General features: G+C 33.8%; 1 protein-coding gene across 1 annotated transcript in view; it reads right to left on the bottom strand.

Moving 5' to 3' along the window:
- NAV3 (neuron navigator 3) overlaps nt 1-27,658 on the bottom strand; it is a 426,206-nt gene that overhangs the window by 375,285 nt on the left and 23,263 nt on the right. The window contains exon 4 of the mRNA XM_051962478.1: nt 5,612-5,684. Within this exon, the coding sequence (XP_051818438.1) occupies nt 5,612-5,684 (73 nt within the window). The remainder of the gene's footprint in view (nt 1-5,611; nt 5,685-27,658) is intronic.

Here is a 27,658-nt window from a genome sequence, read left to right as displayed (position 1 = left end):
ATGGCTTAGAAGAAGCACCCTGTGATTTCAAAGCTTTCTGTTTGACTTTGTATTCTGATTGCATTAAAAAAGTGCTTTGTCTGCTGTCTTTTGGCTTTTGACATCACCTCTGCTTCTCAGTGGAATTGCTGCCATAATATAAACCCTTGAAAGGTTATTTTTCTTTCAACCTCTCCCCAGCATAAAACAAAGCACAAGTGACAACATTACACTGAGTTTAGCCTTTTAAAGGTTTTAATAAATTCTTAAAATACTATTATGATTTCTTATTTGAAAATAAAGTTTTACTAAATCAACAAATATTTATTAGATATCAACTATATCTAAGACCTTATGCTAAGTGATGAGAATAAAAGAGATATAAAGTGGTCATAGAGAAAAGAAGGAAACAAACAAGGATTAAATATCTATTAATATATCAAAGATTGTTTTGAGTACTTTCAAATATTATTTCAATTGATCCTCACTACAAGCCTGGATGTAAGTTTGATTATTATCCTCATCTTTCAGTTTCCATAACTGAGGGAATTATTATTATGAGAGAATATGTGATTGCCCAAAGATAATACAATTAGTAATAATCTGAGATTTAATTTGAACTCAGCTTCCCGACTTCAGAGCCCGATACTCTATTCATCATATGACCTATTATAACATTGTCCGTCTTATTTCTAATTTATCCAGAATATAACCTGTCTGTACATAGTTATTTTCATGTTACCTTCAACTTAACATTGTGAGCTCTTAAAGGGAAGGAATTGTCTTTTTCCCTTTATTTCTCTCCCCACCACTTAGGAAAGTTCTTGGCACATAAGTAAGTACTATATAATACTTACATATTTAACATATTTAGTGATTGACAGAATATTCCAGAAACTAGATGAAAGAGGTATAAAAAGAAGACAACAGAAATAGTGATCCATAGAAGGATATTGCAATAATAAAAAACAAATGAGAGCCTGAATCAGCAGAACTGCAATATAATATGAAAGAAGAGACAGATGTAAGAAAAATTAAAAGGAAAATTGCAGGAACAAAGAGGGAAAAAAGGGCCAAAGGCTGCTGGGTATGAGTATGTCCACCCCTGATAATGACCACTTAAGTGATCTTAGACAACTTATTTCACCTGCCAGTGCCTCATGTTCCTGAAATTATGAGTCTAGACTAGATGACCATTGAGATCTCTTCCACCTTTAAATATACAAGCTTTTTGCTGAGTTTGCACAGATTATTAAATAAAAAATGATGTCATGCCCAGAGATTGACAAGTTGAGAGGGGAAAAGTAAAAGTCTTATATGGGAAAAGATAAAGAATTCAGTTTTACACACAGAAAAAAAAAAAAAAAAAACATAGTACACTGGAAAGAGTTCTTTCCTTGAGGTAAGATAACTTGAATTTGAAATCTAGCTTTCCCACTGCAGTTCACTTAATGTATGCTAAGATGGATGCATACATATATATTATATATAGATTACATATATAATCTATATATACACACATATACACACACTCAGATATTCATATGTAGACACATATACATGTGTTTGAGTCTAATCTACATATATGAACATACCCACATCTATACATGTGTGTATATATATATATATGCATTGCATATATACATACAAACCTAAACATATATTGTCAGCCCTGTCATGCTATTGACTCATATTAGAGTTAATTGTCTTCTAAAATCTAGAGTTTTTTTCATATAAATTATCTACTTATACAAATCTGCTATTATGAAATTCACTTTTTGTATTTTTTATTTTAATCTATTTTAGTTTATTTTGTCAGACATTTCCCAATTATATGAAAATTGATATTATTTTTTTAATTTTGGGTTCCCAGTTCTCTCCCTTTCTTCAGCCTTTCCCCATTCCTTAAGAATGCAGTCACTATTATTATAGTGTATTATATTTCTGAAGTCATGCAAAAATAAATCATATTGGCCTTGTTGCAAAAGAAAATACACATCCCAAAACAACAAAATAAAATAACAAAAAATTATGCTTCAATATGTATTCAGTTTATTAGATCTCTCCTTGGGAGCAGTTGGTAATTTTCATCACAGATGTTTTGTAATTGCCTTGGATCACTGTTTTGATCACAATAGCTAAGTCTTTCACAACTGATCATCCTTGCAATATTGGTGTTACTATATACAATGTATTCCTGGTTCTGCTAACTTCATTTTGCATCCCTTCATGTAAGTCTTCCCAGATTTTTGCAGCTCACTTTTTAAAACCTCTGCTTAAGTTTAAGTTTAAATGAAAGCATTTCTGCATGTCCTTAAAATATATTCTAAAATACTTTCAAACTTTATTCCAAATCAAAACTTGTGTTATCATTCCTCTCTTCCAAAATCTTAAGTAGTGACCTTTTATATAGTAAATAAAAATAATACTTTATTGACTTCCATGAAAGATTCTCCATAAGCTGATAATACTCTGCTTCCTTCAAGTCTTATCTAACATTTATCTGCTCTCTTTTCTGGACTCAAAGAGTATTCTCTATTTCATTAAGCAGCTGTGTGATAGCTGCCATAGCAAATAGAGAACTAAATATGAATTCAGTAAGCTAATGGGTTAAATTCAGTCTCAGACAGTAACCGTATAACGTAGTTTAAGTCACTTAATCTCTGTCTCAATTTTCTCATCTGTAAAATGAGAATAATATTAATATCTCTTAGTATCTACCTGCCAGGGTGGTTGTGAAGAGCAATTAGTGCAGAGTCTGGCACATAGCAAACATTTAATGGATGCTAACTCTTAGTATTCAAGCAATCAAAAAGCATTTAATAAGTATATAAAAATACATCTATCCCTTTTCCCATATGCTATAATATATAGAATATATTTTCTATTATTACATATTTTATTATATAATGTTATATTTTTATATGTAATATATGTCTTGTTGTCCTTCAGTTGTTTCAGTAATGCCTGACTTTTTGTATTTTGGGTTTTCTTGGCAAAGATACTAGGTTAGTTTATCATATCCCTCTTCAGTTCATTGTACAAATAAAGAATAGAGGCAAACAAATTAAGTGACTTACCTAGGGACCAACAGCTAAGAAATTCTGAAGCCAGATTTCAACTCAGGTGTTTCTGACTTCAGGCCATTGTCCAAACTAGCAGCCTAAAATACGTGTATGTATCTACACATTTACATAAATATACTTTATATTATGTCATACATTAATAGGTCATATGTAATACATCATAGACTCCTATATATCATTTGATATCTTTATATGTGCATACCATAATATGTGCCTCACATCTCAAACTTTCTTGTCCCTGTTTTGCGCATACATCAACATTATAAAGTTTGCATTTCAATACAAAAGATGTGAGAAAATTGATTGAGAAGGCAGTAGAACAGGCTAATGCATAAGTAGTTAAGAACTGGAAAAGTTTCATGGAAAAGGTGATATTTGAGCTAAAATGGGAAAGAAATTAGGGATTCCCACAGGTAGAAGTGAAGAGGGAATACATCTCAGAAATTAGGGAAAATCTGTGCAGAGAAAGAAATTTTAAAGAAGTTTTGGTCACCCTGGAGACCCAGATGGGTTGGCTAAACTTAAAGGATGGAGTATCCAGGTGAATTATATATGATGGGTGCTATATATTGTGTTTAAGGAACAGAAAGAAAGTGAATTTGTCCATCATATACTGCCCATTCTTTCTGATGCCTTTGCCTTTGTTGAAATCTTTTTTGCTTTGTCTTTTATGTCCTTCCTCTATCACTCTCTTTTTTTAATTCAAACAGAAATGAAACTTCCAAGAAGGTTTCCCTAATCCTCTTGGAACTTCCTTCTTCGATCCCCCAAATCTGTCACTTTGTATTATTCTAATAAACTTAGAATAATAGGGAGCCCTATTGTTACAGATTATTCACCCTAATAGTGTCTGCCAGGGGCAGAAAGAGCAATAGATAAATTCAATTTTACAGCTGTTATCATTGTTGTAATAGTGTTTATCATTACATGTAATGGCTCTATCTACATGTTGTAGAAAGCATAGCTTATTAAGTTCTTGTGGGTCATTAGCAATATGGTGCAATTAATGAATCCCTTCTCAAAACAGCGTTTCTAAGTGCATAAAATGAGATTGATAGAATTACAAAGTAAACTAATTATAATGAAATGAATTTATTAAAATATTCTTTTCACAAAAAAGTCCAGGGTCTGAGAGGAAGGCAGCTCAAGGACTATGGATTAAAAAGTCTTGTTATACAAAAAGGTACTTTCCTGCCAAGAAACAAAACCAATGAATACTAAAAAGAGGGATCTCTTTCCTAGATGAGAACCATACAGGGGAACAATCCATTTTTTACATAACTACCAAAGTGATATTATTGAAGTACGATCTGGCCAGTACATGCTATAGCTATCACATGGATAAAATGCAAACTCTTTTAACATTTAAAGTCCCTCATCAGTTACAAACTACTCTTCTTGGATAATTATCCATTACTTCCCTCCATGTACTCTGTATTTAATGAAACTTACCTACTTTCTTTTCCTCACCTATAAGATTCTAATCCTGACATCATGTCTTTTGAAGGACATCTTTCTCTGAAACACATTTTCTTCTCATCTATGTTTCTTAGAATTCTTCCTTTAATGCTCAATACAGCACTACTTGCTAAGAAGACTTTTCTGATATTGACCAGATACTAATACCTTCCCCATTCCTTTTCTATAATGTATCCCAAAAGAAGCCATTAAAATTTAAAATTTAACTAAAACTTTTGGGTTTATATAATTGTTTATTTACTTTGGAATTTTATTTTGTATTTTAATTTGGATTTATTTTTTAAATGATTACATGCATATACTTTGTATCCCTAAAGAGAGTATAAACTCTTTGAAGACAAAGATTGTTTCATTGCATACCCAGAACCAATAAAAATTTCTGGCATATTTTCATAATTGATTAAAAGATGGTTGGATGCATAGATAAATGGATGGATAAAGGTAAATACTCCTAGTCTCCATGTTGATCCATTTTCACCTTTTGCTTTCATATCATCTAAGCCTTCTATTATACACACTTCCCTGGTTTCATTCTCAGTTCTAAATTAATACAATCCCAAATTCACATTTAATGATTTTCCTTCCCTACTCCCTCACATAGAGAATTTAGCCCAGCTACCCTTTAATATTACTCTAATGGTGTCACTGCTACATATTAAGTGTTTAACAAATGCTTGTTGCCAGTATCAAACATGTCAGCCTTTTACTTAATTCCTTTGTTCCTGTTAAGTCATTCAGTCATTTGTGACTTTTTATGATTTGAAGGACTATATAATACTAGGCTCTTCTATCCTCCACTATCTCCCGAAATCTGTCTAAGCTCTTATTGTTGCTCTATAATATCATTTATCCATCTCATCTTCTGCCCCTCTTACTTTTGCCTTCATTCTTACCAAAATCAGCCTCTTCCTATGAATTCTGTCTTCCCATATGGCCCACCCATTTGATCCTATTATTAGAATGCTATTTGTCCTATAAAATTTCAGTTATTTTTAATTTGCATGTATAAAACAAACATATTTCACCAAATCATTCTACCATTGACAATAATGGTAAAGCTTTCTTACCTTCAGCAGATAGACCTTGTACATTTACTCCTCTGGCTGCTAGAAAGCTAAGGCAGACATCGACATTTTCAATCTGCAACATGAAAAGAAATGACAAATAACTGAGAGACTTTTCACCCAACGGTAAGTAAGAATGAGATTGGAAATTGCAAAATGGGAATGAAAGAGAATGAATACTTTGCATTCATTATATAGTACAGCTCCTTATCAGATTTTAACAAGAATTGTTATAGTTTATTAGGCAGTTGCTATAAAGCTTCCATTGTCCAGTTTGGCACTTATAAACAATTCATAAAGCCTTGTAGCAGAATGGCATTCTGGTAGATCAGCAACCCACCTACTTAACATAAAACCAGATTTTGTGTTTTACAAATAAATCACAATGAAAGCATACATACAAGATGCGTATATTCAAGAGGAGGTTATAGCATGAGTGAAAGTTGGCAAGCTATTTGACAAATAAGCCAAAGGAGCAGTGGTGAATGTGGGAGACCCTGACATTAAATCGGTAATAAATTTCCCCCTCTTAATCATAAAAATTTAAAAATGCTATATTAATTTATCACTTTAATTTACTTCTTTGCAGGATAGAATTAAACAGAAATACTTTAGGGAAACAAGGAACATGTTCAAGAAAATGAATTCACTGAAAATTAACCCATGTTATTCAACTTAGTAAGAAAGTAAATGAAATGAATAATCTAAATTGTATACAACCTGATAGTGAAGTATGGAGGGGGAAATTAAAAATCAAAATAAGATAAGTGATTTTTAGAAATGGTTTAAAAACAATTAAGTTACAGTTTTCTACAAGGCATCTTCATTATTCATATAAATATATTTTGATATTTCTTAATGTATTTAGCTAATCAGTCCTAACTTTCTAATTTGTAAAATAAAGGTTTGGTTTGATTATGGTTCCAGCTCTAAATCTATTATCATATTTAATAGTATTCACATATATGAAAATCTTCCATGTGATATTATCTTATATATTCTATGTATTATGAAACAACACATTGTAATACTATACATTTACATTTATGAAAAATAGTGTATAGAGTATGTTATATATGTATGACTAAAGTGAGTACAGGGGGAAAGGAAATAGAAGAGAAGGAATTAGGGGTGAGGACAGAGGGAATGAGAAAGAGAGGGAAGATGGAGGCACCGGCCTAGAAATAGTAAACAATTAGTTACTAATCTGAAGAATTATTTCTGAATTGGTTCCCAGCACATTTTAAACAAATGGATCTTTAGTTTTTCATCTTATGATTTCATTATATTCAAACATTTTTAGGATACCCAAAAAAACTTTTACTTATGAGGGATATAAAAATGTTGTATTATTTTCAAAACAGTTTTAACTCCACAGGTACACTGAAAGTGTCTCAGGAATACCCAGACTCAAACCAAAAAATTAGAAGGATAAAAGAAAAAGAAGTAATACAGAATACGACTGTCTCAGGCATGGGAGAGGTAAATAAAAGAGAAAGAACACTGGGAAGTTAAATTTTTTAAAAGATATTAAAATTTATCTTTATATGTAGTTGGAAAAATATTATTTTTTAAAAAAAGTTTCAACCTAAGTGCTTTAAACAAGCAATATAAACAAACTAGCAAGATAAAGGAAATTATCTAAACAGAAGTATCACCCACTTTGAATCTGCAAAGAAATGTGAGTTTAGCTTAGTAATAACAAAGTTTGTAATATGGTTACAACTAAACTGTATATCTGGTTTTAAGGACCAGTTTTGCAAAATAAAAAACAGTTCATTGCCAGCAAGTTGGCCACTAGTTTGAGTCTGAAAAATCAGGGAACACACTTTTTTAAAATAGTCCTTAGTCCTGAGAAAATAATTCCTTTGAGCTTCTTCAATGACAAAGACAGAATTCTGGAAAGGGGAACAAAAGGTTCCAGAAATCAGTGGTTTTAAATCATCTATAAGTAATAATATTTCCTGAGATATGCTGATTTACCACCAATGAAAACCCCTGTAGGAACCATAGTATAATAGAGGTATAGTAGTTGACTTAGAATTTGGACAACATGAATTTAAAATGTCTCAGATAGACATTTACTAAATGTGTGATATTCAATTTCTCAATACTGGGTAATTCCATGTCCTGAGTTACAAAATTAGGGATAGTGGAATAAAATTCATCTTAAGTGTTCTCCGGTTGTTGATTTACAATCTTATGATATTGATATTTACATCATTATTATCTCTCTTTGTAGTGGCAAAGAACTGGAAATTGAGGTGATCATTAACTGAGGAATGGCTAAGCAAGTTTCGGTATATGATTATAATTGAATATTATTGATCTATAAGAAATGATAAGTTTGATGATCTTTAAAAAAGAATAGTGAGACTTCTGTGACATAAAGAAGAGCAAAATGAGCAAAACCAAGATAACATTGTGTACAATAACAACAATTAAAATAAGTTTGAGTGACTAAGTCATTTTTACTATCATAAATAGCCAATGTAATTGCAGAGGACTTATGAAGTAAGTTATAATCCATAAGCCAAGAAAGAATTCATAAAAAGAAGTACATATAGAATGATTTTATGTATACACACACACATTTGTGTCTCATGCTATATCTACATTTTAGCTATATATATATATGTATATATATATATATATATATACATATATATACATATATATATATACATATACGCTTATCTATAGCTAAGACTGGGAGAGGGAAAAAATAAAATAAAAATATATAGCATATACACACGTTTATACACACATATACATTCATATATGCACATAGTATAATACATTTTCACACATATATGTACACACATAGATATATAGACAGATATAAACACATGCCTAAATGGAAACATGTTTTTTTAGGAAAAAACAAAGAAATTGTCAGTCACTTTTGTAATTCATCCAGAGAAAATAATAAATGTCATTTCAAGGACTCTTGGTCACTTGGTGTTGAAATATTTTTATTTATAGAAGCAAAACAATAAGAAGAAAATAACAGTAGTCAATGTACAAATAACTATTGAAGAAGTTTAGATGTAAATATGACAGCCACCAAACTAAATCAACATATACCTTAATTTTCAATGCAATGATAGGAATAGAGAAAATTAACCTGAATGAAAGAGAGTTACCTGAACTGATGCTAAGTGAAGTGAGAGATACTGTACACAGCAACAACAAGATTATGTGATGATCAGTGGGAGTGTACAGTGACACAACAAGGTGATTCAAAGCAATTCCAATAGACTCATGTTACAAAGTCCCCTTTGCATTCCAAGAGAGAACTAGGGAGACTGAATATGGATCATGCATAGTATTTTCACCTTTGTTGTTGTTGGTTTTTTACTTATTTTTTTTTTCTTTTTCATTTTCCCCCTCTTTATCTGTTTTTTCTTGAACAGGATAATAAATGTGGAAATATATTTAGAAGAGCTACATATATTTAACCTATATTCAATTGCTTGCTCTTTGAGGGAGTGGGGAAGGGAAAAGGGAGGGAGGAAGATTTGAAACACAGGGTTTTGCAGAGGTGAATATTGAAAACTATCTTTTTATATGTTTTTTGGGAAAAGCTATTATTATAAAAATAAGTTTTAAAATTAAGTGTTAAAAGGCCATCTAGTATACATCTATTATTTTTATATATGAATCAAAAATGCATTATTAAAAGAAACAATATTTTAGTTAAGTCCCTGAAAATACTCAAAAAGGTAAAAGAGGAAAATGTGGTTCAGATTAGGACACTGAAGAGTTCAAATAATTGTATTTTTATACTTATTAAATGATATCATAATTATAAAAATAAAATTATCCTTTTCTCACATATCATATTCCTTCAAAAAAAAAAAAAGAAACAAAAGGTGTTAGATATAACACACATTTAGCAAAACCATATACACACACAAATGAAACATTACATCTTGACATCGTGAAAATGATATATTGCTGAGGTAGAAGACACTGCCAGAATAATTCTCTTTTAATTGCTATATAAGATTGACTTTTAGAACCAAGTCCAAAACCAATGGTAATTAGGAGAAAGAATAACATAAAAAGATGAATACAATTTTGTGAGACTGAATTTGATGTAATCAGACATTTAACTGATATTAAAACTTGGGGAAAGAATACAGGAAATTGGGGCAGCTAGGTAGTGCAATGTATAGAGCACTAGCCCTGAAGTCACAAGAACCTGAGTTTCAAATCTGGCCTCAGACACCTAACACTAATTAGCTGTGTGACCCTGGGCAAGTCACTTGACTCCAATAGCCTCAACAACAACAACAACAACAAAAATACAGGAAATTACTAACATTTATATAAAATAATATTTACATGAGGATTTATAACTTGGAGAGTACTTTTGAATCTTTTTTGTTCTTATTGCTTGGTTGTTGTCAGTTATGTTTGATATATTGTGACCCTATTTATGGTTTTCTTAGCAAAAATAGTGGAATGGTTTTTCATTTCCTTCTCTATCTCATTTTACATATGATAAAACTAAAGCAAATAAGATTAAATGACTTGTGAGGGTCACAAACCTACTAAGTGTCTGAGACCAGATTTAAATTCAGAAAGATGAGTCTTCCAGATTCCAGACCAGGGATTCTATTCAAGGTGCCACCTAGTTGCCCTTTCATACATAATTTAGACAAATATAAACATAGTGGCACAATGAATTGATCACTCTACCTAGAGTGAGGAAGAAAAAATTCAAATCTGGCCTCTAACATTGACTAGCTGTGTAATCCAGAGGCAGTCACTTACTTTCTGTATATCTCCATTTCCTTATCTGTAAATTGTGGTAATAAAATACAGAGATATTACAATGATGAAATTAGATCCTATTTGTCAAGTGCTTTGCACAATGTCTGACATAAACTAGTCATTAAAAGTTCTTTTTTCCTTTCATCATTCCTTGCAACAAATCTTTCAATTATTTTCCCTGACTTTCTATTTTTATTTAATTTTTATTGATTTTAGCATAATCTTCATTTCCAAATCCGACCCTCAATAACTCTTCCTCTGATGGATTTCCTTGTAACAAAGAATAAAAAAGAAAAAGAAACAAAAAGATAGCTTATCAAAACTTAGAAATTTATCAATTGCATAGGCAATATTTCATAACAGTGATCTGCCATCATTGCAAAGAAGAGAAGAAACCAGATTTCCATGTCTTTTCTTCTAAATACGACAATTTTCATTACAAAAAATATAGATTCATACTTTTGGTAGTTATTTCCAATTATAGTTTTGAAATGATTGTGTGTCATTTTCCTGATTCTACTTTCTTCATTTTACATAATCTACATAAATCATTCCATTCTCATCTAAATTCTCCATATTTATTTTTTCTTATATTTATCTATTAAAATTAATTTAAAAGATATTATTTAATATCTTGATAAATTTTGATATTAAAAACTATGAGACAATTCTATTAAAATATTATGAAGATCAGCTTCACTTTTTAAATTAAAAGGAGGTTAGATGGTAAAATCATAGCAAATATGAACTAGAAGAATAGTACATATATTATACCTATGTGAAGAAAAATAAGAATGGATAAAAAATTCTGATAAAGACTTGGTGGAAATGAATACTGTGTCAATATTTATGTTGACATTGATTAAATTAAAACAGCAAACAAATCTGAGTTGTTTAGATTGAATTTGAATTTTAAAAAATAGAAACTAATGAGTAAAATCTGATAGAAGACAAATGAATTATTTACCTATTTTCATTAATATTTGGAGAATATTGTTGGAGAATATTTTCCAAATCTCCATAAGAGTTCTGAACAGAGGGACCATTGTTTTTGGTTTTGGTTTTGGGGTGTTTTTTTTGGTTGTTGTTATTGTTGTTTTGTTTTGTTTTGTTTTTATCCTAGGATGATTTTTCCAGAATATTATATGTCTTCTATTCATAGAAAACAAACTACTGAGTTAATACAGCAGAAAATAAACATAAAACATCAGTTCCTCATAAAAAGATCAAACCATTTTATAGGGACTATTCAAAAAAGGGAGTGATGCATAATGTAGCATTTAAACTTTTTTTTTTTTTTAATGATTCATTAAGGGCTATTCTACTGTGCTTAGCAGGTTCTCATGCATATAGGTAGTCTTTGAGGATGCTTCTGTTCAAATAAACATGGGCTCTCTGTCAGTTTAAATAGGACTGACTACACTTGGGGTTTGCTTTGGATCTTTTCTCAGTGCCTAAGGCAAGATATGTCAGATTGAACACTCTTCAGGAATTTGCATTCATTACTCTAATTCCCTTTGCAATTCACCAGCAAATTTACATCCTTTGAGACTCCCTAGCATGTACAAATTGCACCAAAGGACAAGGAAAAACTAAAGCAAAGCTTAAGGAGAGAGAAGTACTACAATGTTTTCTAACTTTTCTATTTCAGCTAAAATAACACTAAGAGAAAACATTTAAAGAGAAACACTGTGGAGAGAGAGAAAAAAAAGAGAGAGAAGAGAAAAAGGGACAGAGAAGTAAGGACAGAAACAGAGCAACAGAGAAGACAGAGGCCCTGACAAAAACAGACAAAGAGAGAAAGAACATGATAGAAAAACAGATCCAGAAACAAGGAGGGGAGACAAAAATAGATCAAGAAAGAGATAGAAACAGTTATAAAGAGCTATGTTGCATATTTGGAAATCTTCTTTACTAAAATTAAATTATGGTTCCTTGACAGTATTGCTGTTCCTATGGCATTTTTCATAGTGCCTTTTATAAAAGTGAGTCAGAAGACTGTTGCTGTAAACATCTGAAGTAATTTAGTGTAGGGCATTACGAATCTCTGTCACCTATTTTTTAAAGGGTATTTTTTGTGAGAGTCCAAGAGAAAGTTAATAGACTATCTAAAACTAAGTCGGTAGAATTAACTCCTTCCAAGTTATAGGACAATCATAAAAATGCACAGAACTGAAAATCATATCACAATTTAATCTTTATTTGTGGCATTGGTTCTAAGAGTGAAAAGGAGAGGAAAATAACTGAAGAAAGAGATAAGAAAAAGAATTGCAAAAGAATTTTCTCTTCACATCCATAGCTTAGACACTACCTTCCTTTTTGAAGATATGAAAGAAGCAATCCTATATATAATTTATTAAATGGCCCCAATTGCCACACAATTAATATGTTTCATTTTTATTGATTTTTAATAATAGGATTATATCAAAGGAATCATAAATATTAAATGGTTCACTTTTTAATTTGCAGAGGTAGGACATACAGAATATTTAATTTAGAGTCAGGAGATAACTCAGCTTGAATTCAGACTCTGGCCTCTGCTAAGTATGTGATTATAAGTGTTATGCCACAGTTCTCTTTAACTGTCCTGACTCAGTTTTCCTGTACGAGTTTCCCTTGTCTCAGTTTTTTTTAACTGTTCTGTCTCAATTCCCTAAGCTGTAAACCCCACTCTGGTCCATTAAGACTGAGGATTATTTGCTCTAAGGTTATAAATGAACAAGACAAACAAGAGATCAGACCTCCTGGCTCTTTTCTGCCCTCAAGAATTTACAATATCCCTCTAAAATATTCCAAGATACCTCACTGACATCTTTATTTCTGTGTATTCAGACATCCTCTCTCTGCGTTTTTAGGATTTATGGCCTCCCCTATCCTGACAGAAGTTTTCCCGCGCTTCTTACCCTTTCCTTTGTTTAGAGAAAAGGTATTTAAGAAGTTGGGGTTCCTCCATTCATTGCTGGAGGCTGGCGGCTATATGCTGGATGCTGTCCGCTGGATTCTTTGAGTTGACAGTCTCCTCCAGCCCTGGGACCAACATGGATTCCTTGGTCCCAGTATATCTTTATTTCTGTCTGACTGGATAATTTGAGACGAGAGTCCTGTCCAGTCAATCAGACTCTCCCGTTGATAGAACGTTGGGAGCTCTCTGGTCTCTGTCTTGCCTCAGTCTCTCCGGCCTTATATTTGCCTTGTTAGCTCTCAGATCGGTGCAGACATTAGGACCTTAGAGGGTCTCCTTACTCATCTAGGAAGGTCAGTGGGCTCCCCGGCAGAAGTTGTTTTACAGACCCATCGTGGGTTAGATCCACTGTTCATGAAGCAAGGAGTCTGTGCATGGCACTGGGTGCATCTTGCTGCTTCTATGCAAAATCAGTTCGGTGTCATTAGGGAATCTCTTGCTTCCCTGTGTAAGTAATTAGATGACCGGGAGGCCAGTCGTGAGGCTTCAATCAGTCACTCTATGACTGGCTGACCACCCTCCTCGGGAGGTACCGGCCCAGTCCTCTCATTCCTTCTCCTCCTCATAGCTTCCTGCATAAGAAAGTGCCTCATCTCTTACGATCAGGATCGCATACAGAACCTGGAAGGTTTTTTTGCTCTCCAGATTCCTGGTTGGCCTCAGATGAGTCACAACAATGAACGTGAAAAGGGGGGAGTGAAATGGACAAATGGCCCTCCTTTCCGCCTTACTTCAAAGGCCTCGGGCTAGCAGAAGAAAGTTTGCTCAGCTAGATCGGGGGGACTTCTTTTGCACTTCAAGGGCCGGCTCAACAATGCTCTTAAGGGTATCTGTTCCAGGAGGGTGGTAGCCAAAACCCGATCTCTATCTATGTTAAAACATCTGCCCAGGTGCAATCCTCCTTTTTATCCTGTAAAACCCCCATCTTCCTGTGGTAAAATGCGAATCACAGATTAAAATGTAACAAGCCTAACAGAAATACTTATAAGGCTGTCTTTAGTTCTGTGAGGCACAGAATTCGATCAGGAATTCAATCAGAACTCCGACCCGAGCTCTATACCAAATAAATTCTAAATTTTACTCATTGCGGCTGTCTTGAATTTTATTGCCTGGGCTATTTCAATAAATATTTTTTTTAAAAAATTTTCAAAACTTAAATAACATAAAATGTCAGTTGTCGTCTTTTGTTATTACAATATCCAATCAAAGGAAAATTTCCAAAAGTGATGTGTTACTAAAAGGAGAGGGAAACTGTTCCCTTTAAGATTATCACTCTTAGAGATTGTGTCCCCTTTTCTGATCTCAGAGATCAGGATTTCCAAGGAGTGGAGACAGAGCCCCATCCCTCCCAGAATAAGAGAAGCAATACTATTCAGGGGTTAATCAACTCCCATAGAAATTCTAAATTCTAATTCAATTGAGGAATCCCTGATCTGATCAGCTTGGGCTGTCCCAGCCCCCATCAAGAATCCTGGTCTGATCAGTCAGGCTGTCCCAACCCCCTTCAAGATACCCAATATAACAGCTTCCCTTAACTAAGGTCTTTGCAGATGGCCCATGCATTTTGCTAGGATCCTGCCCACTGAGCATTCTTTTCGCCAAAACTCCATTTTCACTAGAAACTGATTTCTATCCAACAATAAACTTTCATTTTGAAACTAATAATTCGGAAATGACTGAATTCTTTCACTCCTAAACTTGTGGCCAATTTAAAGGGAATATTTAACAACTCTTTTATTGCCACTAACCTCCTGACCACCAGGAATTGAGAGCATTTAGGGAAGCATTAACTGCATCATATTTATGGTTCCCTTACTGGAAAATCCTGAGATCTGGACATTCAGAATGATGTTAGATTTGGGGTTTTTGGAGCTTCTAGCTCAAGCAGTATTCTCCCAAGGAGAATACCTGCATTCTCTATTTCTAGAAACAGTGGGACTGGGAAATCCCAAAAATCTGGACAAGATAAAAAAAAAAAAAAAAAAAAAACAACTTTTTTTTTCTTCTCCCTATTCTGTAGTGGACGCCCAAGCACCCAAGTTAGGCTTGGATTGTTGTGTTAGAGCTCCATGCTGGAGCACAATTCTCAGGGGACACCCCATGGGAATTGCTGTGGACTGACAAAAGACCTCCTTTTGTCTCACTCTCTGTCTCTAGAGACATCTAGATGCATGAGAGGTGCTGCAAGAATTTGGGGAAAAACTAAAAGCTTTTACTTGTCCACAGAGAGACATCTGCCTCTAAAAATCCTTCTTTGAGCAGAGACATTTAACTTGAGGAAAATCCCCTAACTGGAAAGCTTAAAATGCTTAGATTTTGCTGGAAGGGAATCAAACTCCCTCTATCCCGCCCCTCCAGAGACAAAGAAACCTTCCTTTGCATCTCAAGGCACTCCTAAACTCCTTTTACTTTCACTTTCACATGACCTGAATCCGTGGCCTTCCAGATTTTCCAGGATTCTGATTTTAAGCTCTTCTCTCAGGCTGAAACTCCAAGACACTCCAAGAGGAAGTGCCTCTGTCAGAAAGCTGAACCCTATCCCCGTACCCAACTAAGGAGAAACCTAGCCATTACTCTGGGGACCCCAGCATTCTTTTTGATCTGTCCTGGGGAGATAAATGGAGAAACCTAGAGAAGCCAAGCTTGACCCCTCAAGCTTCTTCCATTCTGCTGTTACATACAGCTCCTGGAATCTTTCATGATAGGAATGGCTTAAGCCGAGGAGAAAGGTCAGGGAATTAAAGCGAGCTTGGGAAATATGTCTCTACCCTTGGCTACTACTCCAGGGAATTACTGGGTTGAGCCGTCTCCCCAATGTCCTGCCCTCTGGCAGGAGTGTGGGGCTTGGTTGAGCTCCCCCTTGCTCCAGTTCCAACATAGAATCAACAGAGGAATCCTCGATATTCAGGAAGTGGCCAGATAAGAAAATTGCATTTCTTTTTCCTTCACTCTGGATCTGCAACTCTGGTCTTTCTCCCCCTCCCCCATAGACTGGGGATTGCAGAGGAACCCAGAACCTGTTTCAGACCTCTCCTTTATCTGGCTGGCTTGGTAACCTGTCATTTAAATGCTCCTGTCCTGTTCCCTTATGGGGTACTATATAGTAGGGAAACTGGAGACTCAATCTTGTCTTTTCAAATCTTAGAAAAACTTTTCACCCTGCTTTTAAATTAACCGAAGTTTATCGGACAAGCAGGGACACACCCATATCAGGCCCATTGTCTCTTAACTGCAGCTTCCAGCCCTCTCAGGAAGCATGCTTGTCCCATACATTTTAAAACAGGACTTGGTTTCCCTGATTTGGTCATCCTGCCTTAGAGCAGTGCCTCCTGTCACAATCTTTTTTAATTGAAGAGGCCTCAAAACTATGCTTTTGCATTCTCACAGGGCTGTCTAGAAAGACAGGGGATTCCAAATTGCTCTTGTGTGTGTGTGTGTGTGTGTGTGTGTGTGTGTGTGTGTGTGTGTGTGTTTTTCCCCTAAGCTTCAGGTCAGTTGCTTAAACCTGCCTCAGCAACTTGCGGAGAGATACAAAGCCTAGCTTTTCAAAATAGCACTCTCTTGGGGAAAGCAGGCAATTTCCTTCTTTCTCTCACTCTCTAAACTAACTTTTTCATTCCAAAGATGGGAACTTTTTGCTCCTAGCATATTCTCTCCTATTTTTCTTGATTGGCATTCTATATCCCTACCAGCAATTAAAGGTTTTCTTTCCTGTATGCTCCAAGTCTGGCCAAAGTTGCAGCTTTAGGGAAGTCCATTGGAATAATAGTTGGGGAATAAAATTCCAAAGCAATTCAATTACACTGGGGAGAATTGTGCAAGTTAAGAGAGTGAAAGTAGTTTCTTTCTTTTCTTTCCTTGTTCCCTGACTGCAGCAGGGATACATGGAGTCAGAGGCAGAGACAGAAACTATTTGAAAACTCCTTAACTACTTTCAGCTAGGGAGCTTTGTGGGCTGGGGGGCATTCAGTGTTGTTAGGTGAGCTATCAGCATTCTTAAGGCAGACATGAACTGATGCATTTTTCTGCAAAAAGGCCCCATTCCTAAAGGTCATCATTTTAACCCTGGAGGACACCCCACTTTTAATCTGCTTCTGAGATCTGTTTTCTCTAGGCTTCAAGCTATGAATTTTCAACTGCCCTTCCAGCCTACTGATTTGAACACATGACATACAGTCAGATGCTCTGCTGCTGTCTTCAGTTCTCACACCCCCTCCTGGCTTGAACCCCCCAATATCTCTAGACCCTTGTCAGCTTGAAGTAGCTACATGAAGTTGAGATCTTTGCCTTTTTTCCCCCAAATGAATTTGAGTTTTAACTGCTCATGGGAGATGAAAGGAGAAGGGAACTGTTTCCTTTAAGATTATCACTCTTAGAGATTGTGTTACCTTTTCTAATCTCAAAAATCAGGATTTCCCAGGCTCTAAGAAATAGAGACAAAGCCCCATCTTCCCAGGATAAAAGAAGCAATACTATTCAGAGGCTGATCAACTCCCATTGAAATTCTAAATTCTAATTCAATTGAGGAATCCTAATTTGATCAGCTCAGGCTGTCCCAGCCCCCATCAAGATACCCAATATAATAGCTTCTCTTAAATAAGGTTTTTGCAGATGGCCCATGCACTTTGCTAGGACCCTACCGGCTGAGCATTCTCGTTGCCAAAACTCCATTTTCACTAGAAAATGATTTCTATGCAACAATAAACTTTCCTTTTGCAACTAATAATTTGGGAATGAGTGAATTCTTTCACTCCTAAACCTGCAGCCGATTTAAAGGGAATATTTAACAAATCTCTTATTGCCACTAACCTCTTGACCACCAGGAATTGAGAGTATTCAAACTGTATCAGTACCATGGTCAATATTAAAAGGGATTTTGCTGAAAATGGATGTTTCATAAATTTATGCAAATCTTCATTTAATAGTTAGTTTGGTAATAAAACCTTATTTACTGTGCTATAAAAGAATTTCAAGAAACTAATACTCAACACATTATGTAAACAGATTATTCTTTTACAAGGTTAGAGTTAAGGGAAAGTATAGAGTAGAAATAGACACAAAACTGAGAGTATATATGGAATGAGCTATGGTGCCTAGCTGACTAGTTCTAACTGAGTTTCCAGTGGGACAACTCTATTAATAGAAGTTGTTCTCTGGCCTTTGTTCTCCAAGAGAACTTTGATATCAGGGAGGTGCTATGCCAGTGATGGAGGGAGTAAAGGAAAATTGTAAAATGACCAGTCTCATATCCTCTTCCATGGTCCAGTTCTAGGTCCGGTAGCAAGATATAGTATAACAGTATAACTGGAGATGGATAACTGGAGATGGCCCTTAAAGCAGAGTACCTCAAAGGCAGTAACATAAAGGAAGACAAGAAAGGTAAAGCTGGGACTACTTTGTAGAAAGACTTGAAAAGTTAAATAAAGGAAAAGGAACTTTATCTTGTAGGTGACAGGGAGTCTATCAAGATTTCGAGGTAGGGTCTCCTCTCTGTATTTTCTTTCATGCATTGCTACCTCTTGATTCTCTATCTACATGTCTGGCTTCTTCTTCTTCTTCTTCTTTTTTTTTTTCATTTCCTTTGCTGTATTATAATCTCTTTTATCCCTGAACACCAAGTGTACCCTAAGGAACTATCCCATACCTTTCACTTCTCTGTCAGTTTTCTCTTTCTTTGAATCTCATGCAGGTCCATGGGTTCAGTTGTCATATCTATGTAGATCCCTCCAAGATGTATATATTTAGCCTGTGCCCCTTAACTAAGATCTAATTCCAATCACCAATTGCCTATTGGACATTTACCACTGGATAGGCATCTCAATCTTAGAGAAAATAATTTTTTTCCCCCTCAAATTTCCCTCTCAAATTCACTCCTCTTCTAAACTTTCTTATATTTGTCAAAAGCACTTCCATTTTCCCAGTCACTTAGGTTTGCAATTTTAATCACTGATGAGTTCCTGGGTAGATAGATGAGCATTAGCAGAGAAAGTGGAAGCACTGATAGGATTATAATATTCCTTGAGGCAAGCAGGAAAAGGCACTGATTGGATCATCTCAGTCTTGAGAGATTTTTGTTCTTAAACAGAACAAATGGATGGTTCAATTATAGTCCAACCCTAGTTGAGGGTGTACTCTCTAGAAACCCCACCATTATATATCCAATCACAAAGCCAAGTTATGATATCAAATCTCTGGAGTTCTATTTTCTTAGATTAGCCTATTATGAAGTATTCTCCACCCCATAGCCTCTTCCCTTTAATGGCTTCTTCCACCAGGTTACTTGTGAACTAGTCCACCAAAGGGTATTTCCAGTTCATGGTGTCTTTATCCTTGTTATAGATAACTCTTTTAGGGTGTTAAATTCTTTTTAGTGTTAGCTTGCCAATCAGTGGTATAATCCCCTTTCCCTGCAAATCCTTTTTTCTTTTGGGGGAAGGGGTTAGTCTGCTAAATTTCTCCATAGATTTTGCCCATCAGTCAATGACATACTCCCTGTTCTTGGTACCTTTTCTGTAATGGTTTCTTCCTCTATTGGGTTGGTCACATTGATTGAATGTCAAATGTATGCTTGTCAAAAAGATTATTTTATGGAGAACTCTCATAGGACAGACATTCACAGGATGACTCTGCCCTCCAAAAAAAAAAAAAAAAAAAATACAAGAACACTCTCAAGATCTCTTTTAAGAACTTTAGCACTAACTGTATGATATGGGAGACCCTGACACAGGACTACCCAGCATTGTGTGTCCTCATCAGAGAAGGTACTGTGCTCTATGAGCCAAGCAGAATTGAATTACCTCAGAAGGAATGTGAGCTATGAAAAGTTAGAGAAAGTCACTCCAAATGTGTCCAACCTGTGGCAGAGCATTCCTAAGCTCATTGGTCTGATCAGTCACAATTGGACACACTGTAACTTGACTCTAACATAGTGATGTCATTTTGGTCCTCTTTGAGAACAACAACAACAACAACAACAACAACAAAAAAAAAAAAAAAAAAAAAAAAAAACAATCAGCCAAACCTTAATAACCTGTAATGAATATCTTGCCATGATTATATCATGTTGTGAACTTTTATATAATATTCTTTATAATTATGTTTTCCTAAATCCATTGTTTTCCACTCCTGAGGACTATTTTTACCATTTTAGTCACTACTTTTTTGTATCCTTCACTATCCATATCCAATTATTTGCCAAATTGAATTAAAGTCCCTACGTATCCCAGTCTCTTTGAATCATTAGTTTTCTTCTAAGCTGTTTTTAGGGTCATGTTTTATATGACACTTTCCAGGATCCTTTTACACACGCGCACACACACACACACACACACACACACACACACACATTTGATTTTTCTCAAATACCTCATATTTTTATATGTTTTGTTTTGGTTTTTCATCTAAAACTTGTTTACTGATTTGACTAACTTATTTCTGAACATCTGTACCATATACAAGAATCTATAAATACTACTTTGTCTATAAGTTCTCTGTATAAATTCCAACTGAGATGCAATATAGTTATTAGTGAAATACTATTCAATTTTCAGAGATAGCAAGGAGTTTTCAATAAAAATTTTGGCTTAAAAATCAATCATATGTCTATGAGGTTTATTTTTTTCCCTCTTAAAGTAGACACTCAAATTCCATTCTTATCATTATCTTCTCCTGTAGACATACTTTAAAACAACATTGGCTAGAAGATTTAATAAATATTACAGCTAATTAACATTCAATAAATTTTGGGAATTAGTTTTTTTTTAATCCTTTCCATTTATTAAATAAAAAAGTTTTGATAAAAATTTATCCAATTAAAGTCTCAATGTATTTATGAACACTGTAAATAGTTGCCTATTTGTTATCATAGCAAACATATAGTTTTTTCTTTGAACTAATCCTTCAAAGTTTTTTGTTTGTTTGTTTTGATGGAAGACATTTTTCTATTATAGATGCTTTCATAAATTGAAGCTATACCACATACCACAATATTGCTTGAATAATTTTTCATCCTCAATTCTGTTTCATAACAGCTAATAATAATGGTTGAAATTTGACTTGTAATTTTACTTCCCAGTTCTTATATATATAGTTGTTTTCATAACCACCATCACAATGGTGTAAAATTTAAGGATCAATATCTGAAAATTGTTATTTTCTTAGGGATGCTGTACTTGATATCCTATAAGGAGAGGCAGCTTAGTGGAATTATATACAATACGTTGGCCATAGAATTAAGAAGATCTGGGAATGAATATTGCCTCTAACATGGAATAGCTATACAAGTGGAAAAAATTCTTGTAACTTCTCAGAGTATTAGTCCACTCTCTAAAAACAAAACCAATGATATTTTGTTAATTTATATGAGTCATATCATTTTCCAGTCCTAGAACTTCCTATTGTTAAGATAGTAGGGGAAAATTAGGGTGAAGACAAGTAAGGAAAGGAGAGAAGAAGGAAAGAAGTCTATTAAATGTTTGCTGTGTGTCAGTCACAATGCTATCTTCTTTATAAATATCTAATTTGATTTAATAAATGCCTGGAAAGGCAGTTGTTATTATTTTCCCATTTACACTAAGGCATAGTCATTCAGGTATGCAAAGATGGTATCATCCAGGACTCCTTGTTCTCATTTACCTTTCTCTGCACTCATAGTCACCACCTGAGTTTTTTCCCTCATTGCTTCTCATCTAGACTATTAGAAAACCACTTCTAATTATTTCTATTTTCCCAAACCTCTCTATTCAAATTTTCCTTTTCTCATCCTCTATTCAGGTCAAAAAGATGTTCTTAAAACATTAGTCTGTCTATATAAACTACATGAGCAAAAGTGATTCCCTACTAACTCTATTTCAAACAAACTCTTCTGTTTAACAATTAAAGTTGCTCAAAATCTATATCATCTTCTCCTAATAAGTCTTATTTATTGGAGACACTCTATTTATATATGATCTTATTACCCAACTACCACTTTCTTTTTTCCACCACCATGTTTTTGCACTGTCTATGCCTGAAAGATCTCCTTTCCCAGCTCAAATATGAATCTTAGAATTCCAAATTTTATTCAAGCCTTACTTTCTGCATGAGGTCTTCTACCTATTAGTATCTTCCTACCAATCTCAAGATAGATAATTTCACATCTTTTTTATTGTATGTGTTCATTTTCTCATCCACTTTATAATCTTACTCTTTTGGAAGGGAGATAATTTTGCTTTTGTCTTTTTCCTAAAACAAAGTTGGCATGTAAAAGACATTTATTAAAAACCAATTGATTGATTAATTTCCAAGCACTGAGCCAAGAACTGCTGATAAAAAATAAAACAATACTTTCAAGAAACTTACAGTCTTAGGATAGACAACACCACATACATACATGCAATATATATGTAACTATAGAAATAACAATTAGACAACAGATGCACTAACCGCTCAGGACATCACAAAAGATCACATAAGAGCATCAAACATTACTAAGCCTTTTAAAAATCCTGATTCTTCCTTAATAATATAATCCTGGGTAAGTTACAAACTTTCTGAATTTCAGTTTTATTTTATTTTTTGATTCACTATGTACATCATAAGCTTACTGTGGTCTGCAGGTCTTCTTAGATTGAATTCTTCAAAAGTTCAGAGTGGTTCTTGTTTTTAGTCCTGCCCTAGGATCTAATTTGCTCCCTTATTAACAAGGATAAGGGGACAATTTGAAGATCCTTCTGGATTTTACTTGCTATCTGTAAGAAACTGTTATTAGAGAAGAGAACTTCTAATTGCTAATAAACTTGCTAGACAAGACAGATTCTGTGAATTTTTTATTTACAAGTCTGATACATGTTTTGAGGATAACAATATATGTAGGCACAGAGTTTTGGGGCATAGCAACTACTGAGGGAAAAAACCAGACCCACTGATAAACAGACAAAGAGAAACAGAGGCAAAGAGAGACGGAGACAGAAAAATAAGTGGAAACAGAGACAGAGAAAGAAAGAAAGCGATGTATGTGTATGCATATATACATATGTGTATATAAAAAAGATATATACACAAATACACATGTGTGCATATATATAATTCAGAAATAAATTTATATAAGCATATATTTGGAGAAGGAAATGTTAAACTACTCCACTATGTTTACCAAGAAAATGCCATAAACAGTCATGAAGAATCAGACTGACTGAATGGCTGAATAACAACATGCATATATTATATCTAAAGGAATTCATTTTGTTTTAATATTTGTTACAGGAAATTTGTTCTTTTTTATTTTCTAATGGCTAGAGGATGAGAGAAAGAAAAATATAACTGTAAGAAAAACACCTCAAAATTAAAAGGAGGTACAGTAGAAAAAAATGCCTCTATTTTCAGATGTATTTGCCATATTTTAAATTTTTGCTCAATTCTTTTCCACTGATACAAATATTTTATTATGTATGTATATAATTTATATGTAAATTATAATATAAAAAAATTAATGAAACTTAAAAAAATTAAGAATGATAGCTAGGAAGAGTCTTGGAGATCATGTAGTCTAATCTACAAATTTTAAAGATTAGGAAACTGAGGTCCACAGAAATCAGGTTGTTTAGCTATGACCCCAGTAGCAAGAAGCTAAAAGTAGAGTTGGCATTATTTGAAGATAAAGCCTTTGATTCCAAAATTGTGTAGTCTTTCTATTATAAAACAACCACATAAATGACAACTATTGTCAAATGGTGATTAGATTTGGATTCAGAGGACCTATGCTCTAATCCTGGATCACCAGCTGTATGGCTTTAGTAAAGTCACTTAGACTTTAGCTTCCATTTAGTCTCTGAAATGAGATTCTATACTAGCTATCCTCTATGATCCTTGAGACCACTATAGAAAGTGCTACAAGTTTATTCTCAAGTTTAGAATATATGTGTGCTGCTACAAAGATTACTAGATAACTTATGATGAGTTTTAAGTGAATTACACTAATAGCAGTTCATCCTCCTGCTCCGATTTTGATGAATACTGCCTCTGAGTTAAAATGTATTAGGCATTTACTATGTGGATATTTACAATATGTTTGTTGAGCTTCAAAATTATTCAGTGGAGTGAGGGGTAAGGGGCATGAAGAAGAAGGTTAAACATTATCAAAGTCAAGAAAAGATCGCAGGAAAACTTTATTTCAAGAGGAAGAAAAAAATCACACAACTTTTGAGATTCAGCATTCTAAAATTATTTTAGACTAACAGTATTCAAAGAAGTCATTTACTTGACTGAGATTGTTAATATGCACCCATTAATAAGCTATTTATAATTAGAGAGCAGAAACAGATAACATCATAGAGTTTTAGAACTACCAGAAATTTCTAAGTGCTTGGAGTACTTTTGGCCAAACCTCTGCAGACTAAAATGAATCAGAAAAGATTAAAGTACTTCACTGATATCCAAGTAGGACAGTTTCTTTTAAAATGTTTACACATTATTTATGATGCTGAAATTTATTGAAATTTAATTCTTGTGCAATAATAAAACCTCATAAATCTTTGATGTTTAAATGGTGCTTTACAATATGTAAAGCAATTTATTTACATTATTTCATTTGACATAGTCTGATAAAATCCAAAATTCACTCATTTGATATAGTCTTCTAGAATCCAAAATTCATATTAAAGACAATATAGTCTCACTTGCACTATTTGCTAGCTCTTTGGATAAGTTAGCAAAAAGTTTTCCAAACCTAATTCAAAAATTAAAAAATGACAGGATACCCTTTTTTCCTAACAAGCAAGCAAACTTTGAGTGGAAAAAAGCTATGTTGCAAAATGAAGAATGTTTAATACTTTAATTTCTTTATTAAAGTTAACTCCAAAAGACTGAAATACTAATTCTACTCTAGGTTGATGGTGGGAAAACCAAAACTTACCTGGTCTTGCTTAATCCCATAAGTAAATGCACTGAATACAAAAAGACCTTCCCTTCAATCCAGCTCCTGTGGCTAACACAATGTTTATCAATTATATCTGTGCAGCAATGTAAATTACACCCACCAATATGACATGTACATCTCAACATAATGTAAAATATTGTTGGCACTTTCTCTCTTCTCATTTCGCATCACATGTGATAGTTATCAAAAATAATTTTGGGGAAGAATCATATTCCATAAGTTGTCTAATTTAGCTTTCAAATAACTACCCATGAATCTCCTGTACTTTCTTCTAGGAGCTATTCATAGACAGCAAATGTGAGCCACATAAAAATGTCTTCCTGGTAAACTCCTCCACCCACTGTTGTATACAATATTAGAAATCTTGAGTATAGATGCTAACAGCTGAACTTTGAAGTTTAAAATCAGCTATTTGGAGGTATTTATCAATTAGAAACTTAATTTACTATTAAGCTACCATGTGGGCAAAGATGATTTTTTTTCTCTCCTCACAAAAGGAGACAGGCAGACATTAAAATTATTCTACTAAAAGTATGCCAAAGTTGCTAGTAAATTGGTTTCAAGGATTTTTCTTGGACATTTTAGAAACATCCAACAAATTGCTGTATTACAATTCTACCCTAACTTTTCTAAATGACAACTGGATAGAGAACTGTCCTTGGAATAAGAAAAACTTAGGGGAAATTTTTTCTTTTGGCAATATTATCTTTGTGATCCTGGGCAAATCGATCAATCCTTTCAATGCTCTAAGTAACACTATGAATGGCATGCAAGTTGTTGACTTATATTAAGTCAACTTATTTCTATCAGTTAAGTTACAGGTGTATTCCCTATCTCATTGTTAATTTTTTTAATGACTAATCAACCAACAAGCATCTATTAGCCACCATCTACAAGCACTGGCATAGGTAATGAGAATACAAAGATAAAATGTCGTAAACAGTCCTTGTCCTCAAAAAGAAGGTATTTTATTGGGAGACAAAAAAAGTCTCCCCTTTCTATATACAATCATCACTTTACACCTGCATTCCTGAGACATGCCTCAAGTCTCTAATTACTCCACAATTTCCTTGACAAATTGCCAAATTTGCCAAAGTGACTTTCTCATAGTACCCATATTTACACCACTCTATAGAAAAAGGATAGAATGGGATTTGGTTATGCCTGATAATAGCCAGATTCGCTTCTTCCTGAAGAATTATTTCAAAGTACACAGCAAAAAGAAAAACTAGAAATAATAGTCCTCCAAAAAAAATTCTATTGGGAGACAAAAATATATAAATATAATTAAATCAAATTAATTTTATTCTCACATGAAAATGCTTATTGATTGATTTGATAGACCTAGTTTAATTCTTTTATTTTACAAATAGCAAAATTGGTTGTCAAAGTGTCTCAGTGATTTAATTATGGATATACAAATGCTAAGTGATAGGACTAAAATTAAAACAGTTTACAAATCTTAGCTCTTTTCACTGTATCACCCCCAACTCTAAAAATTACTGATGTTACACAAAAGGGAAAACAATCTGTTTCATCATTGCCCCATTTTTTTTTTTTTTGGTGAATTTAGAAAAATATAAGTACTTGAGAAAAGATAATGGAAAGGAAGATACATAGAATTTCAGATTTAAGAATATTAGGGGCCATTAAACTTGATCCAAACCTACCTAACATGTGAATTATCTCTATATTTACTATTTACTAACAGTTTGACTCTGGATAAATAACATTCTATACTTCAATTACCTCTCCCGCAAAAATGCAGGGATGGATTCAAAGGTTTCTGGGGACTCTTCTAGCTCTGGTGCTCTATCATTATATTAGAAGATGTCCGATGGAAGAGAAAGCATTATATTCAGAGATAGACTACACCACTTTTTGATGATTCAAATTATTTAATATCTTGTTTTTATCATATCTCAATACATCTCAGTGTCAAAGTCTATAATGTCTCTTATTTTTGTATCAGATAAAAACTCCAAACTAAGAATAGCACTACATACAGGCTAACACAAATGTATTACAAAACAGCATTCTATTGCAATTCTTGCTGTTGTTTATCCTTTGTTCTCAAACATGACCAATAAACATCTTGAATTGCAAGTGAATTGGATTCAAATCAGGCAGAGTGAGCAGAGACGTTAGCCTCACTCTATCCTCCTGAAGCATTGGGGTCCACTGGCAAGATATATGCCCCAGATGCAGGGAGAGACCTTGGCCTTTCTAAACTAAAATCTTTCTCAGGTTTCAGTTTCTCTGAAGCAACACCCATTCAGTTATCAAATAAACTTTCCCAGTAATGTTGTTTTATTTCAGTATTTCAACTTTTTATGATCTGTATTATTGTCAGAGGGGAAAAGAGGGACAACTAGATTATCTTTGGGAAACT

This window comes from Antechinus flavipes, chromosome 5 (assembly GCF_016432865.1).
Source record: "Antechinus flavipes isolate AdamAnt ecotype Samford, QLD, Australia chromosome 5, AdamAnt_v2, whole genome shotgun sequence".
Classification (NCBI taxonomy): domain Eukaryota; kingdom Metazoa; phylum Chordata; class Mammalia; order Dasyuromorphia; family Dasyuridae; genus Antechinus; species Antechinus flavipes.
Note: the sequence above shows the minus strand (reverse complement) of the source record. Positions and strands in the feature narration are given on the sequence as shown.